At 31.5% G+C, this 20,699-nt stretch overlaps 2 protein-coding genes across 2 annotated transcripts; one reads left to right on the top strand and one right to left on the bottom strand.

Moving 5' to 3' along the window:
• Window positions 1-1,613: 1,613 nt before the first annotated feature.
• On the top strand, window positions 1,614-3,989 carry LOC113857667. Its single transcript, XM_027489782.1, has 5 exons — window positions 1,614-1,895; window positions 2,277-2,440; window positions 2,866-3,331; window positions 3,477-3,571; window positions 3,866-3,989. Exons 1-5 carry the CDS (start codon window positions 1,614-1,616, stop codon window positions 3,987-3,989), a joined length of 1,131 nt encoding a protein of 376 aa, XP_027345583.1.
• An 11,273-nt stretch (window positions 3,990-15,262) lies between these two features.
• LOC113857674 (thymidine kinase a) lies at window positions 15,263-16,504 on the bottom strand. The gene is made up of 4 exons (XM_027489794.1): window positions 16,386-16,504; window positions 16,164-16,308; window positions 15,773-15,894; window positions 15,263-15,527 (listed from the first exon to the last, which is right to left on the bottom strand). The coding sequence occupies exons 1-4, from the start codon at window positions 16,502-16,504 to the stop codon at window positions 15,263-15,265; spliced, it is 651 nt and encodes a 216-aa protein (XP_027345595.1).
• Window positions 16,505-20,699: the final 4,195 nt, after the last annotated feature.

Genomic DNA, 20,699 nt, shown 5'->3' on the forward strand with positions numbered 1-20,699 from the left:
AGATAATATGAAATATAAAGACTAAATTAAAAGTAATTGTTACGTATAAGGATAAAAATATAAATTTTGTGATTTTTGCGTACGTTACATTTATGTTTAACTCGGACTTGGCTCTTTATTGTGTTAACTGAACAATCAAGAAAATGTTATTAGTTAAAATTTATTAAAATGATAAAACATTTAAATTTTACATGACAATGACTAAATTAAGAAAAATTCAGATACAAATTAAAATCTTTTTCAGGATAAAAAGCCTGAAGTCCTAAACCCCATGCATCAGTTTTATGTAAAAGACAATATATATTTGCAAAATCAAATTATTTATATTTTATAATAATAATAATAATAATAATAATAATAATCTCTTAAATAGGAAAAATTCATTTATTCAAATCAATCCCAAGAAATATGTAAGTGTCAGAATAATTACATTGACAGAACTAAAAGTATAAATAAATAAGATGTGCAGAAAAATAATCAATGCATATATCTATTTTGACCTTTCGACTAAGAGAGAGAGAGAATTGCTAACTGTCGATTTAGTTCTTTTATGCATGAAAAATTGCAAATGCTGGTTTTTTCTATGCTAGCATGGAAGATATAGCGAGGCATTAAATAAAGTCACAGATGTCTTTTTGCTTCATAAATATTACATATATCTTACCATAAATTTGAAATGCTTTAAGCTTATAGATAACAATTAGTTTCTATGCACAAGAACTCCAAGGCGAGTTAAGTGTGCTAAGGTATGCATATATCTCTCTTTTTGTTACTTTCTCCTTTTATCTCCATCTCTTTTTTGTTATTTATCTGTATATATCCATGCCTTTCGTAAGGATTATAAATTTTAAATCATGCTAATGTTTCCATATTTTGTTTTACCATTTGTCTCTTTGCTTGAGCTATTTACTTTCGGTTGCATGTTGTTTTGTTTCATTGTACTTCGAATTACTTGTGTTTGTTCGCCATGGAGCATGATGCAAATATTTCATTGGAGTTTGCTAAAATGACATAGTTGTTCAGGCTTTAGGGTTCAGTAGATTATTTGTCCTAGGAAGTTTTTGTTTTGTTTTTTTTTTTGCTACATTACGAAGATTGCTTATCTGATTTGGGCAGAATAGGACTATTTTGTGCCAAGTTTTACCTTTCCATTTTTATGCTTTATGACTTTTATTTGTTTAGGAAAAGAAATTTATTATCCTCATTCCACATTTTTTGTTGTTGTTCTCTTCTCTCCGTAATGAAATTTACTGTGTGTCCAAAAGTTGTGAAAGGTGGAACGTCATAATCCATATTCCTATCAGAGACGTTATTTTGCTGCTTTTTCTCTGTAGCTAAAAATAATAACTTCTGAAAAAGAAAAGAGTTAAAAAAAAAAACATATGCTTTTCTTTAGATTAGCCCTTTAGTTTAGTATAACCTTCTGCACCTTTTAATTGTAGTAGAAATTTAGTTCTATGTTGCAATTTGGTTTGCATTTTCATTTATTAGGTCACTGCTATGCTATTAGATTAATGTATTTTTTTCTATCGTATTTTATTATGTCACGTCACTTTTTAAATTTTTTTCTTTTATAATAATAACTTTTTTCCTAAATCAATTTAGATCAAGCAATGGAGACCTCTACAATGCCCAAGAACTTGTTATATTTGCCTCTAGGAAAATGTCAATCAAGCTTCAATTTGGAGAAGGCAGTTTGCAACCATGGCTTCTTTATGATGGCTCCAAACAGGTGGATTTCATCAACCAAATCCCTTCAACGTCCCTTAAGACTTGCTGATCAAAGCACTAGTGTCCTTGTCACCATCTCTCATTCTCCAAAAGATGCTGCCAATCTTCATATTTATATTCATGACGATGAAGCTCTCTCGGTAGAAAATCAGCGTGCAATATTGGTATATATGTGCCACTCTGCCTTACTTAATTAGCTCTTTTGTCATTCACTAAAATTGTTTAACGTATTCTTGAATTTAAGTTAGAACATGCATAGTTTTGATTTTTTTTTTCTAAACAAAAACATGCGTTTTTTCCTCCATTTCTACACATTTTATGAAGTCCTTTTTTGAAGTCGTTTTAACTTTGTACAACTTGCATGTAAACTAGGAAAAAATTGTTAGATTTATCAAATATCAATACAGGAGATGATTATAACTGCTGGGAAAATGAACATCATTTGATTTGTGAAGTTATAAGTTCATTTTACTAGCTATTGTTTTTTGGTATTTATATATGTATAGGTGCATGGAAATTTTATTTTTAAAATTTTGATTTACTAGGGACAAGTGGCACGAATGCTAAGGATAAGTGAGAAAGATGAAAAGGCAGTGAATGAGTTTCAAGAAATTCATGCACAAGCTAAGAAAGAGGGATTTGGTAGAATTTTTCGATCTCCTACTCCTTTTGAGGATGCCATCAAGTCTATACTCCTTTGCAACTGCACGTAAGTTGTGCTTAACAATATAAATATGTCAGTGTTAGTTACAATAGAGTTGCTTAATTTGATTAGACCCCTAAAGATACCTTTAGAGGATAAAGTAGGTGGCTAACTAAAATCTTAATAGCTCGTCAATTAATGTAACCACAACTCTATTTTTCAATCATCAATTCACACTTTAATCTTTTGAAACTACACATAATATGTCAGCAAATTGATTTGTGTATAAATGGGAATTAATTAAAGATAATTAATTCTCTCATCTAATAAAAAATATATGTTTTAGTAAAAATATAAGATTTAAGGTAATTTAGATACACATCTTAATTGTACTTTTAATTTTAAATTAAACTGAATGATCACTAAAATTTGACAAACTATCTATGTGTGATGCTTGATTTTGATTTTCACATGTAGTTTGTTGTTAATAGGTGGAGTAGGACTCTTGATATGGCTAAGTCTCTATGTAAGCTTCAATTAGAACTAAGCAAGGGGCCTCAATCAAATAGGAAAGAGCAACGAAAAACCAAAAGAAAAAGAGAACAAAAGAACCAAATTGGCACAAAAGTTTGTGACAAATATAGCAAGGATCGGGAAATAGGAAACTTTCCTAACTCAAAGGAACTTGCCAAATTCAACATAAGTGATCTGCAAAAGCGATGTAGTGTTGGGTTTCGAGCACGTTATATAGTTAAATTGGCTCAAAGCGTAGAGAAAGGAACTCTTGCGCTGGAGAAACTTGAAGATGAATGTGATTTGAGCTCATATGAAAGTGTGTATCGTAAATTGACTGAGTTAAAAGGGTTAGGTCCCTTTACAATTGCTACTACCCTTATGTGTTGGGGATGCTACCAGAAAGTTCCTGCTGATTCAGAAACGATTAGGCATTTAAAACAGGTTGGTTTGCAAGATGCTGTGCACCATTTAATTTCTAGAATAAAATTTACATTTTAATTGCTATTGTTTATGTATTGAGTTTTATGAATCATGTTGTAATCACGTAATTAACAAAAGATATTGTTTATGATTCCTATTCGTTTAGGTGCATGGAATGTCAAGTTGCAACAATCGAACAATTAACAAAGACGTGGATGAAATTTACAAGAAATATGCACCATTTCAGTGCGTCGCATATTGGTATTTTGCAATCAATCTTGTTAAAATTTATTAGTTGTTTAGGTTAAATTTAAGCATATAAAAATAATAAATATTTTTTGATAAAATTTTACTATTTTGATTTTCTTAAAATCAGTCTTAAAATCTATTGTTAATAGTTCTTTATGATAGGTAAATGTTAATTAGTGTTTTAAGAATATTGATTAATAAGATCCTTTATAATATTTATTTATATTATTGTTTCAGCTTAAATTTTGTATTTTCTAATTGGATGTTAATGTGCATTGATTATTTTTTGTTTTTCCTTTTTTATAGGTTTGAACTTCTACAAGATTACGAAAAGAATTTTGGGCAATTAAGTGAGTTAGATGAATCTGATTATCACAGGATCACAGGCAGTGGGTTCTTACAAGCAAAAACCAATGCATCCAAATCATAAAATCTTTCATACTTAACTGTGACTTTATTTTAAGTTTATCGTCAACAGATAGTGACAGCATTTTAATTTGATATTTTGAATTGATTTCACTTACTAACTCTTAAGCTGTGATGAATGGTATCACTATAAAATAATTATAATTTTTGTCATTTCCAAATTATGTACGGGTGTTGAGGATGTGTCTAGAATGTATAAATTAAAATTGAATTTGATTTGATTTGGTTATGCTTAGAAATCAAAGTTTATATTTAAAACTCATTAGTAAAAGAAGGGTTTGAATTGAATATTCTTAGAAAAAAAAATTGATGTTTATATTTCTTAATCATTAAAAATGGAGTTGTTTTGAGACTATTTAAAAGTGGAATTGATTTGATTTGATATATATATATATATATATATATATATATATATATATATATATATATATATATATATATATAGGTGATTTCTTTCAATACCTTTGAATTTTAGAGGGTACTAGTACCCTTCCTTCCTTGTAGCACTAGCAGTATGTGATGAATTTTAATAGTGACATGGTATTCGAAATTTATTTACAAAAAAGGATTATTTATTGGTCTGTGTCTTTTAAATTTATTTTACATTAAATCTTAAAACCTTGAAACTCCATTGGCTCTACAAAAGTCAAAATGCTGTGTTTGTCCTTCTTCACCTAATTGATAATTGATGTTCTTCAGGGCATTTCACTTCTCTAAACTCTCCTGTTCACCCTTCAACTCTTTCTTTTTTGCTTTGTCTCAATCCAACTCAGAGAGCGAGATGGAACAGAGAGCGGCTTTAAATTTGATTACACTAGAGTTATACTTTTTTCATCTAAACCATTGAACTTTATTGAATCTTGAAAAAATCCCGTTGAGTTTTTTTTATATATATATAAATTTAAAAGATTGTCACAAGGTTAAATTTCATATAATATATTATTTAAATTTAATTTTTACACGTTATTTTTTTATTGGTATAACAAAGAAGGATCTCAAAATTCTTTGAAATTTAAAAATATCGATAATAATAAAACAACTTTAAAACAAAATATTTTACAAATATTTTTATTACATTACAGCATAAAATACTTTTTATATCATTTAAAAATAACTTTTAACATTGCATAGACAACCGATTTAGATACATCCAGTTATATAAGTAAGAGTGAACACTTTAAATCAGTTAAGCAACAATATAAAAAGTAATTTTTAGATTGGTTATAAAGACCACATTTAAAATCAGTTGTATGCTTAACTAATGTAAAAGGTAGATTTTTTCTACTTCAGTTTTATGTAGCAATCAATATAAATTTTAATTATTTTAACATCGATTATGGTATAATCAATATACGAAGTGACATTCTAGATGAGTTATAACATAATCCCTTTAGAATATTTTATTATTTTTAAAAATGCGTTGTTTTCTGCCTTATAATCAACATTCATAGATACAGATATAAATATTGTTAAAAAACATACAACATGCATTTATATCTAAACATTGTGTACAAATATTTTGAATCTAACTAAATATTAATTTCAATTGTAACTATATCTTATACAAAGGGTAAATTAACACTACAAATCATACCAAAAAAAAAAAAAAACTAAGTATATAGGTTCTAAAACAATTCAAAAATGTTTCTTCAAGTAATGGATCAACATCTTTAAATATTTACATGTTTAAATTACAAAATAGAAACATTAATTTATGTAATAATAATATAGATAAAGCTTAATATTTGTTTTAAATAAATATAAGTACATGCATCCATAAGTTAAGAATGGTTATTGTGATAATAATGATCATATATTTGATGATATTATATTCAAACTTTCCTTGTGTTTGTGACTAAAAAAAATAACTAAAATTTTCTATGAAAGCAAAATAAGTACCTTGAATAGGAAAATAATAAACATTGATATTTGAGGTATATCCATGTAGGTTTCTTTCTCATTGAGTGCTTACCTTCCAAGACATTGCATACTTTCATACAGCCACCATGAAAAAATTCATTCATGTTAATATAAAATGATATATATAATGTGTTAAATATGTGTTGACAAGTCTATTAATAAACTTACACATCAATAATGCCTTTTAATTATTACTTTTTTGGCTTTATTCTATAACAAACAAAGGAAAACAACTTCATTATGTCTTGGACAAAGTATCAACACTTGTCAATAGCTCCTACAAATTGGTTTGGCCATTAGGGACATTGAACCCAATTTTATGAAATGTTAATAAGGTAAAACTTACCCATAATGATATGGTATAAGGTATTAATTCTTTTTGCCCTCATTTAACCTATTCTAAATGTATGTTTGGATAGCTTCAATCTTGTTTCCTATACTTTAAATGTGAACAGAGTCAAGAAATCCATACAAATTGAGCAACCACCTCTAAAGTGGAAAGTCAATGTAATACTTACAAAATTGATAGAATTATTAAGTGTTAGTGTTTTAATATTTAATTTACTAATTTATAAAAAAAATATTTACATTAACCAAACTTAAAGCACTAAAATACAAAGCATATTCTCACCTGTTATAATCTCCAAAATATCCTTTTACGCTATATAGAATGGGATTAGATATGTCTTGCCAATAATTTCAACATCCAAATATAGCTGCAAAGCTTGTTTTCTCAGTTTCATCGTCAATATACATAAGCGTATAAGGACATCAACTTCTAGCTCTAACGACTCTTAAGGAGCATTCTCTCCAATTTAATGATTAAGGTGAAAAGAAAAATCTCCTTATCCATTTCTTCTTATTGGATTACTTTTATAACTTTTTTAATAAAATAATCAATATTCATCTCAAGCATTTTAAGATGGAAATAGATGAAAACTAACTTTTTTAAGATAATGTTAATTTTTTTTTCATACATATATTACTTGACATTCTTTTACTTGTCATCAATGCAAAAATATATAGGTAATGTATCAATTGAAACTCACATGTAAAGATTTGATAGTAAAAAGATAAATTAAAAAAATTGAGAATGAGAATAATATATTAAGATAAGAGAAAAAAGAGATATTTGTTAGAAATTTTTGTAATGTCTTAATCTCAAGAAAACAATTTATAGAAACATATTTTTCACACTTTCTAATTTTATTTATAACAATTGTTAATCAAGTTTTCTAATTTAAAAACTATAAAATATTATTGAGCTTGTATCGAAATGTAATTTTTGCATATTTTTGTAAATATACCCATAATTTATTGAGTGGTAGAGATGTACTAAAGTTGAAAGTCACCAGCAACAACATTTTTCCAAATGAGATGATAATTGATTTCAATATGCTCAGTTCAAGTATGAAGTACTAGATTGTGAGATAAGTGAATGGCGCTTTTGTTGTTAAAAAAAAACATGGATATCATTCAAGAGTGATTCTAAAGCCATATAAAAGATGTGATCTCAACAGTAGTTTTTATTAAAGATCTATAGTCAACTTCAATGCTCAAATGAGCGACAGTGGGTTATTTCATTGAGTCCCAGGATTTGTAGTTGAATCCAAGGAAGATGCAGTAGCCAGTGATACTTCGCTTGGTGGTTGGACATCTTATCTAATTTGCATTGCAAAAAGTATTAAGAGTTAAAGAGCATTGGGATAAATATCGAAGACCATGTATTAAATTTTCTTTTATGGAATGCACAATGCATATGATAAAATAGAAATCCTTTGTAGTTGGATTTTAAAATGTTGGCATGCAAGATTAACACTAGCCAACTGAAGGTGAAGTATTGTAAAGAACTGCAAAGGCGATGATATTAATTAGGATCTATAAGTTCACTATCATCAGGTAGATCATTGCTTTAGAAGTGATAGAAGTGTTGATCTTTGAGGCTTCATGTATGTTGGCTTTTACTAGAAGATCTTGCGCATATTTAGCTTTCAGAATGGTAAAACCTTTAAAGAAGTATCTTTCTTCAAGACCTAAGAAGTAGTGAACTTGACCCAAGTCTCTGAGAGCAAAGTCATTGTTGAGGTGCTAAGAAAGATTTATTATGACGGTTGTAGTGTTTCTTGTAATGATAGTATAATTTATATAAACAAAAAGTAAGGTTAGGATAGTTCTATTAGGATAAATGAAAAGTGAAGAAGTTGTTTTGCTACATGTAAAACCAATAGAAGTAATACAAGAAGATACCTTAGCAAACCAAGCACAAGGTGCTTATTTAAGTTGCCACTTGAAACGTGACAACCACGTCGTAATGGTGTCAAATAAAACTAGATTTTTTAATTAATTTTGCAATATAGAGAGTAAACCTAGGTCATCTTACATGAACACAAATTCATTATGTTTTCAATTTTAAACATGCAACGATGGTTAATTTGAGGGTTTTGTGATTTAAAGATGAATTTAAAATGAAAGCAATTTAAAACAAAAGTAATTTAAATGAATTTAAATGAAAACAGGTCTAAAATTGAAAACGAATTTAAAAATTAAAAATGTATCTAAAAGTTAAAAATGAATTTAAAATTTGCAAATGGATCTAAAAACTAAAAATGAATTTAAAATTTGAAAACGAATTTAATTTAACCCAGAAAAACAAAAACAAAAGCAAATTGAAAACAAAACAAATTGAAAAACAAAAAAAAAATGAAAACGAAACTCAAAACGAATTAGAAAACAAAAACGTGAATTAAAACCACAAATTGAAATCACGAATCACAGACGCAAACTATGATTACTATACCAAATTTTCCTAAATCTCAAATGTAAAAGCAATCAATCGATCAATATTACATTCAAGAATAAAACTAAATTTAATCGAATTATGTATGCACCAATCTTAATCAAGAATTACGAAAATGTAAAAAAAGATAAACTCGGAGCGATCAATCGATCTTGCAATTTATGCTTGAGACGAGATGATTTGCGAGAAACAAATAATTGAGAATGCAGCAAATCCAAAAAGAGGTAAGCGAATGGAACGAAAAAGGGTTTTCTTTCAAAAACGGAAAAAAGTCTTTACCCAAAAAAGAAATTATGAAAACAAAATTATGAAAAGGAAAGGAGGAGAGTGGTGCAAAATCAACCTTTTGACCCCTATATATACTGGTCTTAAATGAAAACAAAAATAAATGGGTTAAGGCCTTTGCAAGTAATAAAGCCCTAAATAAAAACCCTAAATATAAAATGTATGTTTTAAATTAGAATTTCAAAAATTAATAGAAAATAGCTCCAAACTCCAAATAGCATGATCTATTTGTCCAAATTGAAGCCCAAGAAGTCAGGAATCCATTGCAAAAAGAATTAGCCAAAAAGGAGATCTACAGAAAAATTTATGGCTGAAATAGTGGACAAAGGTCAGAATAGCAAAAATATGAAATATAAAGTAAAGATAACAAGTATTCATGAAAACTCCAATTTAATGCAAGAATTGCAAAAACATGCTAAATGAAATAAATAAAGAAGGAAAGATATTTTGGAAGATGCAATAAGGCTATAAATGTGAGTACAAAATATGAATCATTAAAATGCACAACTAAAGAATTAGGCTAAAGGTTTCTCCAAAGTCAATGCCAATAATTTTTTCAAATTCTTTAGTAACTAAATGAGCTTTAAATTTGTCTATAGTGCCATCTTCTTTAACCTTTGTTCGAAATTTTCATTTGGAACCCACAATATTAGCATTATGTGATCGAGGAACAAGAGACCAAGTGTGGTTGTGATAGAGGACATCAATTTTTTTATTCATGGATGACCTTCAATTTGTATATTTTAGAGCAATTTTATAGGTTTTAGATTTGTCATTGGATATGAGAAGTGTATTGTGCAATATAAAGAGTCCTTAAGAGTTAAACAAATATAATATGTTAAATAAGAAGGAAGACATTTGTCTCTAATGGGTCTATTTGTGGTAGAATGATTATGATATGGAGTAGACACAATGTCAATTAAAGGTGTATCACCCAATAATGGAAAGGAATGAGGTGTTAAAGATGTGGCTACTTCTGGGTTTGAAATAAACTATTGATTCATTGAGGATGAGGGGAAGTTAGATCTAATGAGGATGGCTCAATAGGATCCAAGATCATAATATTAGTAGAAAATTTAAATTTGGATGTCTTGAGTGCATATGCCATATCTTATAAGATGATTCTTTAACTGTAGAAAGAGCTTCAATTTTCTCTCTCTTATGCGCACAAAAGTTCCTTTATTTATATCCTTTGGCCAAAGTCATTTGATTTTGATCCTTAACAATAAAACTATACAATCATTTTCATTAATACATTGACTTACAAAAAGCAATTTTTTTTTAAGTTCAAGTACTACCAAGACATTACTTAGGTGAAACTTACCATGTGTGATTTTAAGCGAAAATTTACCCTTACGGGTGATGGATAAAGCTTGCCCATTTCCAACAAAAATTATGTCTATACCAAAATACAATTTCAAAATATTTTAATTGTCGGATCGATGTATTTATATGTAATTATTATTCCTTTTAAATATTGTTGTGTATGTCTGAACTATATGAATTATTCATATATTAGTAGGATAATCTAGGGAGCAATATATCCATAAGTGCTATGTGATGATGTTGTTAAATGTGATGTTGTAGAGCGAGTCAAAGATTGGTTGTTAAGTGTGTTGTGCATAGGATAATCTAGGGAGTATGGTTAAGAGTTGATATTATCTCATCCGAGAGAGAGATTAAGAGTTCTAGGTGCAAAGTATCTTGCTCAGGCGAGGTAATTCTCGCTCAAGCGAGACTAGATCGCACTGAATCATGCATTCTAGAGCGTTCTCGCTCAAGCAAGATTAGTCTCGCTCAAGCCAAAACAGATAGGGTCACCGCAATTGTCCTCTCGCCCAAGGAAGAAGGGATCTCACTCAGGCGAGGAGTGACCTCGCTTAAGCGACAGAAGCTTGCTCAAGCGAGGAGTCGCAAGAAAAATAGGCAACTCTCTGAACCCAATCTCACCCAGGCGAGGATGCTTCTTACTCGAGCGAAATGCATCTCACTTAGGCAAGATGTTCCTCGCTTAAGCGAGAATAGCAGAAATTTGAAAGGTTCCACTGTCTGGTTTTTTTGCCCAAATGAGGATGAGCTCACCCAGGTGAGAAAAGGGCTCGCTCAGGCGAGAGTTAGCTCGCTCAAACGAGAGCGTGCAGGCCTGGAAGGGTATTTAAGAAACCCCAGTGTAGAGAAACGTTCATTTATCACCAAACAACCTTCCTCTTTCATTTCCTCTTTGTTCTCTCACCTTCATACCTTGAAGGAAACCTTCTCAAGGCCGAAATTCTTCCTTATTTGAGTGGGAACCTTTGTTTGGTAAAGATTTAGGTGAGCTGATCCCATTCTTCAACTCTGATTTTTATTTCTTGGGTTCCTCTTCTTTGAAGTTTTTATTTCCTAATAGTGAAAAAAAATTGAACCTACAAGCATAGTTTCTTACATTGGAGACTCGCGTGAAGTTTGATTTGAGAAGATCCATTCCAGGTAAGGAGAGTTTACTCGAACTGCCTTAATCCATATGTTAGGTATTAGGGTACCTATATGTATAACTTGGTCCTAGTTGAAAGCAAGCTCTTGTATGAACAAAGCCTAGGGAAGAATCTCGAGTAAGCATGGCTGGGTGACTTGATTGTTGTAAATGATTTTATTGAGCCTGATGTATTTAAATACTTATTATATGATGGTGTTGAAATCGTATGAAAATTTTGTAGGGAAACATGCCGAGAGATAGGCAAACATGCTGAGTGATATGCAAATGTGTCGAGCTGTAGGTTCCTTTTGAATTTACTAATGTTGTAATGCCAGTTGAAGTCGAGTTGTTATTATTAAGGTTGATATTATTGTTGATATTGTTGTCATCGTTGTAATTGTTAGTATTCAATGAGTTGATAATAAGTTGTTCAAATAATGGTGTTCATAATATATATATATATATATATATATATAATTTTATCTTATTTTTAGTAGAATCGGTAATTTAATTAAGTGATTTTTTAGAGCTTGTAATATGCTGCTTTGAGGCTTTGAATTAATGGTAGGATTTAAAATTTCCATAGTAGGAAGTTTGTGGCAAATAATTTGATTGAAACTATGCTAAAGCATTAATAAAAAAGATTGAATTGAAAGTTTGGATTCTTCAAGAGTCATAATTTTTGAAGCCTAAGTCTTTCACACCACAAAGAAGATAACAAATGTATCTTTTATTTTCTATCACCTCACTATTCAAATCATATAGTTTATATGTGTGTGCCAACTTTAATAATTTCAATATGGAAATGATATTAAGAGACATTATTATTTTTATTTGATTTAATTCTGTAAATTAAATTATTGTCGTATAATAGTTTGTTGATTTATTCTTGAATTAATATTGTGATTAAGGAATTTTCATTATTTTTTAATGAAAAATGAATATTGATTATTAAGTTTTATCCAATCAAACCCAAAAAGATTAGGGGCTCATAAGATCTATGTTCACACTTATGCAAAAAAAAGAAAAGAAAAAGTTGGAATCATGAGCGAACAATAATGGGAAACTAGAGAGATACTTGGTGATGTATCGTGAAGTAGTAATTGTAAATGCAATCCTTTATTGCTAACACATGGTGTTAGGGGAGGAAAGAGATTTGTGCATTCTCTGCCCTTGAAAACACCCACATGGAAAAGAGAACAAAAGAAAAAGAAAAAACACGTTAACATGGTTCAATACATCTTGCCTATGTTTATGAACTCCCAACATAAGTTTACAATTTTATATTTTTTTTACCAAATAAAATTACAAACCCTTTTAATTTATAATTTTTGAACGAGCAAAGCTCACCTTTACAACTTTTGAATAAACAAAATTGCAAACCCTCGTCTAATCTACAACTAGCCAAGCACCTAGTACATCAAAAGAACTACATGTTATAATAAGTACATAATAATATTTTTCTATATCTTTCTTTTTTAAATTTTTTCGATATGAGACTTGGGCAAATAATCTACTTTAACCCAACACATGAAGAATCCAGTAGCTAACTAAGGTGTTTGATGGACCTCAATTAAAATATTTGATCCAATGAATTATTTGTCATGTGACACTTAATTTTATTATATGTTAACTTAGACCCTTATGATTAAAACAACAAAGAGAAGTGTGTTAAGAAGACATTCTTTCTAATACTTAATTATTTATTGAATTTATTAAAAACTACAAAAATGAGTTCAAATCATTAATATAGAAGCGAAACTCACATGATTTTTATGATTTTTAATAAATTTTATTTAATAATAAAAAATGTGTTAGAAATGTTAACAACATACTATTAACTATTGATTAAGTTTATTAAAAATTATAAAATAATGTGAATTTGATTCTTAATTTAATAATAATTTTTAAACAGTAAAAATTTATTTATTTTTTACTATTTTTGTATAAATATTTGAAAATAAAACAAAAACAAAATGAAAGAAAAAATTTTAAAAAAATTCCTAAAATCAAACAGCCTTAAGTTATTACGCATGTATTTGAATTGATATGGTTATAAACATTGAATAGGATAAACATAACAATTTATAACATTAATGTATTTTTCGTAGATAATTTTAGTCACTAACAATGGAATAAATGGACCAAATCAATTATTTTAATTGGAAAAACTGGTATGCTAATCAAGACAACAGTTAAAATAATAAAAAAAACTAATGGAACAAAATATTGATCCAAATTTTTTTAAAAATATTACAACAAAAAATTGGTTCAAAGTAATCTTTTATTTTTAAAAAATATGGTTTCAATAAAAAAAAAATCCCATATAAGATACATGAATGAATCATCAGCAATTTTATCATGATTTAACTACAATTAAATAGTAAATTTTATTTAAAAATTTAGCTTTTAAAATAGTGAACCACGAAAAGTTATAAAAAGTAAACACAAACTAAAAGCTAAAGCTTATTTAAATACACCAATCACAAAATTACAATACTTATAATGTTTCAGCTTAATAATTCAAATTCTAAACAATCAAGATAGTGTATGTCTAAATTAATTAAAATTTGCAATTTCTTAAAGAAGATATATAATTAAGTACTAATCACTATCCTTTAAAAAAAAATAAAATCTCGATCATGCACTTAATATTGGAGTTAGCTTAGTTATGTGCATTTTGTCAAAAGTTATTAAATCAAGCAATGGTGATATGTAGAAAGAATTAAAATTATTCACGAGATGAAAGTATTTCATCTTTGATCAAATACTACTTCATATTTAAAAGATCAAACATTTGACCACTGCTTGAAGTGTAACAGCTACTATGTTGTAATATTAGCCATTTAGCCCGCAAATAGGTTAGTGCACTGCATGTAACATATCAATTAGAGGTTCAATTATCATCAGTGAAAAAATAATTTCTCTTCCTTTCACTTTGTGCTTTCGCGAAAGATATTAAAAAAGATGTCTAATATAAAAAATTAACAACACACTTTTTTTAGCATAATCTTAATAACTGCTAAAATTTATTAAAATTATAAAAATCACAAGTCTTACTATTTTACTTTTAAATTAATATTTTCTCATTATTTTATAATTTTTAATAAATTTTAACTAACAATTAAAATATACTATAGAAGTGCATTAACAAATATGTTGGTAAACATTTTTAAATGCTCACCGCAAAGATGAAGTCAATTGAGCATGTTTAATAACAGCTACAATTCTGCAAGTGCATAATTATTGATTTGCTCAACTCATTGGAAATTTGCTTTTCTGTTTATGTTCTAGTGCACTTAGATTACATCAAATTCACTCAAGCATTGTTTTACTTCAACACTACACATTAAAACGTGATTTAAAATGATTTTGTAGACTTTTCGTACATTCACTTTATTCTCTGTCAGTGTACTGCAAGGTTGTTCAAGTTCCATTCATATGGTAAATTAACTTATATACAGAACAAATAGAACTCATAGGAAATGGACACCATTTAGCCTCGTAATGCCAGTTTGGACAACAGTTCATCCAACAGAGCACACTTTAATACACAAGCAACGGTTTATATTATAATGAACAAAGTAAAAAACATTCAGAATTGCCGGTTTCTAGAATTGAGGATAATAAGCACTTTCTAGAATGCAGCTCAGAAGTGTGATTCATATAACACAAAAGAGCCATTGAGAAACTCAATTCGTATATAATTAGGAGATGTAAAACATATTATGTGAGATTCAACTCAACATAATTCTTTGAACAAACTGGTTGAACTGCACAAAAGACTGAAGTAGACACATTAGCCAATTCCTATTAATCCTTAAACAATTGGAGCTGCCTCACGAAGGGATTCACTTTTAACATTCTGAGATTCCAAAACACTGCTCACAGCAACTTTGCTGTTCACATAGTGACGGCGACATACTGGCATGTAGAGATCAGCCCCACCAATCAGTTCAGTCTGAGTCTCTTGTGTTTTCCTCAATGTGAAAAAAGCACGTTTGCCGCACAATTCACAGCGTGCTGTCAACTTGGTCACCGAATCAGCAAGTGGAATTATGTCAAGCACTGAGCCAAAGCTTCTCCTGAACAACAATTTCAAGAGTGAGCGTAAATGAAAATTAATCTCAATATTTGAACTACCAAAAATGTGACACCAAATACATTTATTTCTATCTCACTCTTTATGTTTTTGCATATACACGTCACAAAATTACACTCCAAAACACAAAAAGACACCCAAAGGTGTCTCTGTTGAGGTGTTAAGTAAGCATTTTCCAATGAAAATAAGCATTTGATACTAAAAGCCACAATTTGATTATAAGAATACCTTAAGTAATCACCATCCAAGCCTGCAACTATTACAGTTTTACCATCTTCATCAGCAGCTTTGCAACAAAACTCAAACAGATCATCAAAAAATTGAGCCTCGTCTATACCAATCACATCCAACTGCGTCCAAAACATTATTCCATGAATAAAAACTCACTTCTCTTAGATTACAAAAATATGACACTTGCCGAAACAAACAAAAATATACAATACCATTATTATTATTATTATTTTCATTTTGAAACAAACTCAAATTAAAAGTGAAATATTTATACTCATTTTACTTACGCTTCAAAACTCTCTTGAAACACATCGATAACAATCCCTTCCTCTTATTTAAGAATTTTGATACAGTTGTTAAAAAAAAGGTGGTAGAAAATTTGTAGTACCTTTAGATAAGCATCATGGCCATAATTATCTCTGAAAGACAACAGATTCGGTAATGCCCAGCAAGGAAACTTGACCCCATCATGCGTCACAACCGAATCAATTGCATATCTCGTATCCTTGCTCGACTTTAACATGGCAACATTCCTTCAAAATTTAGACAATTATTAAAAAACAACAAATATTTTATTTTCATTTGGTAGAAATCAAAACGTGGGAATTACCTGCCAGAGTTAAGGTGGGATTTGATACGATGAAGAAGGGAAGTGGTTTTGCCAGCGAACATGGGACCCACAATAACATGGACCTCACCACTTTCCAAGGGAATGGAAGAAGAAGCCATTGAAGAATATTAGAATTTGGGTGACAGAGGGATAGATGAGAGAGGGTAAAACATTGGTTAATATTTATAGGCGCTGTTGGGAGCGTCACTTTGATTTGAAAATTTTGGAGGGAAATTAGGAATTTGGAGAGACGTGTAATTGGGATTGGAGGGAACAAAATTGATGGGAAAAAAATCGGTTTTATTTCAATTTTCAAAGTGAGAAAAGCTTCTCTCGCAAGTTTAACTTAAATCGAAAAAGGGGGGAACGTGCGGTGTAATACATTTACGAGGAAAAATCTGGACAAAGATTTTATATTTTCATTGTCCTAGTCGACTCAAAGTGCAATGGAGGATTTTTTTTAAAATGATTTATTTTATGGAGTCTTATTAATGAAAATTCTAATCATTTTTTTAACATAGTATGTTTGAAAACACTTTGTAAATTAAAAATTGTAAGATTTATTATCTAATTCATTAATAATATCAAATATAATTTTAATAAAAATTATTATTCAATATTTTTTTATTTATGTCCTTTAACATTGGTTTGTCTATATTATATATTTTTTTTTCACTATTACACCGACTAAAGAGACCAAAAATACCTAATCTATAATCTTGAAAGTATAAATGTAAAGAAGAGCTAAACTCAAGTAAGAAAACAAAGAAATATGAGGCTAGTTTAAATAAGGCCTAAGGTTATCAAGATCTATACTTGCAAGTTTATTAACACATTGATTTATCTCCGGTACCAAATAGGGTATTACTCGGTCCTACTTATAGAAAGAGGAAACTGATTACCTATTCTGCCTATGAAGGACGAGTACCCCTCAAGGCATATTAATTATAAATTAATAAATAATAAATAATAACTAAGAATATTATCAGCTTAATTATTAGACTAGGAACAAGGCTGACCCACAAGGCTCATTAAGCCCATAATATCTCCTATAAAAAGAAGGTAAGAGGTATAGGTAAATGGTTGACTTTTGAATATTGAATAATATTTTACTGCTAAGAATTGAGATCTAACTTCAGCATTGAAGTGTCTTTTGCAGGTACTCTCCCCACGCCAGCAACGTACGGAAGGACGTCATTCTACCTAGGCAGAGATTAGAAAATTAGCGTTTTCCTAACATGAACATTTTAGCGCCTACCGTGAGGCCCGAATAGCCTCGCTTTTTCAGTCATCATGGTACTAACAAGAAGCCAATAGGAGGGACAAAATTATCAAGGATGAACTTCTCGTCAACAGGAAGATGTCACACCCAATCAACTAATCCCTAAAGTTTTGGCTGAAAGAGGGGGAGATGACAGCCTATTTTCTGTAGTAAGACAGCTCCAGGCCGAGATGAATAGGCCAGAGAGAGAGATGTTCTTGAGATGTCGGTCTTAAGGAGGAAGAACGCTAACTTGAGGGAAGAAATTAAAACTCAGATACCCTCTTAGACTACCCCATCCGCTCAAGAGCAGGGAGAGTCCTCAGCATTGCAAGAAAAACCAAAGGGAACTCCACAAGGTTGAATCCCTACTGAACGGGACGATGCCTCGAGTCGAAGCCCTTTTGTTCAGCCTATCCTAGAGGCCAAGTTACCTGATAACTGGAGAGGTCTAACGTTAGAAAAGTATGATGGGACGTCTGATCTAGGAGAATACTTGGGTATTTTCATAACCCAAGTCGGTCTGTATATAGAAAACGAGGCCTTATGGTGCAGGATTTTCCCCACTTCGCTTCGAGAGCCAGCTCTAAGTTGGTTCATTTGACTCCCCTCTTCCTCCATTAACTCTTTCGCAACCCTTACAAGACGATTCAATTTATAGTTCGCCACAAGCAGACCTCACCCCTGACATCCCTGGCACTCGTCAATATTTGTCAGGAGAAAGGAGAAACACTTAGAGCATTCATGGAACTCTTTGGCAAAGTAACCCTTTCAATCCATAATTTGGAACCAGTTGTGGCCATGCACCACCTCACCACGGCCCTTAGACCAGGACCTTTTGTTAATAGCGTATGTAAGAAACCACCCATGGACCTAGACAAATTAAGGAGTCGGGCAGCCAAATATATGCAAATGGAGGAGATAACTGAATACCGGAACCAAGTTCAGATAGATCAAGGGGGGTCCAATTCAAGAGAGGCAGACAAAAAAGATACTTTCAAGTCTCGACAAGACAACAAAGCTAGAAGAAATGATGTTGAGAGGCCGCATAGAGGTCCCAAGTATCCTTCATATACTACTTTTAACACCAACCGATCTAAGGAACTTGACCAAGCTCTCGCAACTGAAATATTGAGCATGCCCAGGCCTGCTAATACCCCCTCTCGGGCAGACAAAAGCAAATCTTGTCGATATCATCGCAATATGGGCCATACCACAGAAGAATGCATAGCCCTGAAGGATAAAATTGAAGACCTGATCAAGGAAGGGCATCTTCGAGGATTTGTTCAAACAAATCCCACTGGTTATACTGAAAGAGGTAGAGACCGATATCCCTAATCCTCAAGAAGGTGTGAGGATAAGCAGCCCGAACGACAACGGAGCTGGTCAAGAGAACCTCCTGCGAAACGATATGAGGAACGAGAGAAATACCCGAAGAGGGTTATTAACACCATAGTTGGTGGGTTTGTAGGTGGAGGACCCACCAATTCGGCCAGAAAGAGACATCTGAGACAAGTCCGCTCTGTCAACAATATATCGCTGGGTAGTAGAATCCAAATTTCCCCATCACATTCACTGATGAGGACTTTCAGGGGGTAGATCCAGTGCAAGATGACCCTATGGTTATAAGTGTGGATATCCTTAATTGCACCGTCAGGAAAACACTAATTGACCAGGGGAGCTCAGCCGATATCCTCTACTAGAACACATTCAAACAACTGGGGATACCAAAAGATGAACTCAGAGAGTACCACGAATCACTGGTCAATTTTTCGGGGAACAAGTAGAGATTTGTGGTTATATCGACCTGTACACCTCATTCGGGTCAGAAAATGAAGGAAAACGCATCAAGGTCACTTACCTGGTGGTGCACGTGAATATTTCGTACAACATACTACTTGGTCGACCATCCCTTAATAAATTGAAAGCCATAATGTCTACTCCTCACCTGGCTATGAAATTTCCATCTGAAAGGGGTTGGATTGTTACAGTCCATGCCGACCAAAAGACCGCCAGAGAATGCTATTTTGCAAGCCTGCACTTAAAACCGTTCCAGGGGTACAAGCAAGATGTCAATATTGTCTTCCCTCGGTCAGAAGAAAATCTGGGTATGGAGTTGGATCCCAGAATTGATGAGGGATGTCGGGTCGAGCCAAGTGAAAATAAACAGCCCTTCCAATTGGGACCGAAGCATGACCAGATCACTTACCTTGGCACCGGATTGTCCGCACAAGAAAGGCAGGACCTTTAGAAAGTCTTGTTGCGAAATGCCAATTTATTTTCCTGGTCAGCTGCTGACATGCCAGGTATAGACCTAGATTTTCTTTGTCATCATCTCTCGGTGTATACGGGAGCCAAGCCGATAGCACAGAAAAAGAGTAAAATTGGAGGTGACAGAGCGAAAGCAATCAAAGAAGAGACCAATAAACTGCTACAGGCCAACTTTATCCGAGAAGTAAGATACTCCACCTGGTTGGCCAATGTAGTCATGGTCAAGAAGGCCAATGGGAAATGGCGAATGTGCACTGACTTCACGGACTTCAACAAGGCATGCCCAAAAGACGCCTATCCTCTTCCAAACATTGACACATTAGTAGACGGTGTAGCTGGTCACAAGATACTCAACTTCTTAGACGCTTACTCTGGATACAATCAGATCCAGATGTATCCTCTGGACAAGGAAAAGACAACATTTATCACGGATTCAGCAAATTTCTGCTATCGTGTGATGCCCTTCGGCTTGAAAAAAACAAGAGCAACATATCAGAGGCTGATGAATAAAATTTTTTTTAAAAAAATAGGAAAATGCATGGAAGTATACGTTGACGACATGGTGGTCAAATCCATTTCCTCGGAGCAACATCTCGCTCATCTAAAGGAGGTATTCAGCGAAGCCAGGCAACATGGGATGCGATTTAATCATGAGAAATGCATATTTAGAGTGGCCGGTGGCAAGTTCCTGGGATTTATGCTCTCCGAAAGGGGGATTCAGGCAAATCCTGACAAGTGCCAAGCCATCATTGAAATGACCAGTCCTCAGAATATCAAGGAGG

The sequence above is a fragment of the Abrus precatorius genome, unplaced genomic scaffold (assembly GCF_003935025.1).
Source record: "Abrus precatorius isolate BTA unplaced genomic scaffold, Abrus_2018 Scaffold1, whole genome shotgun sequence".
NCBI lineage: Eukaryota > Viridiplantae > Streptophyta > Magnoliopsida > Fabales > Fabaceae > Abrus > Abrus precatorius.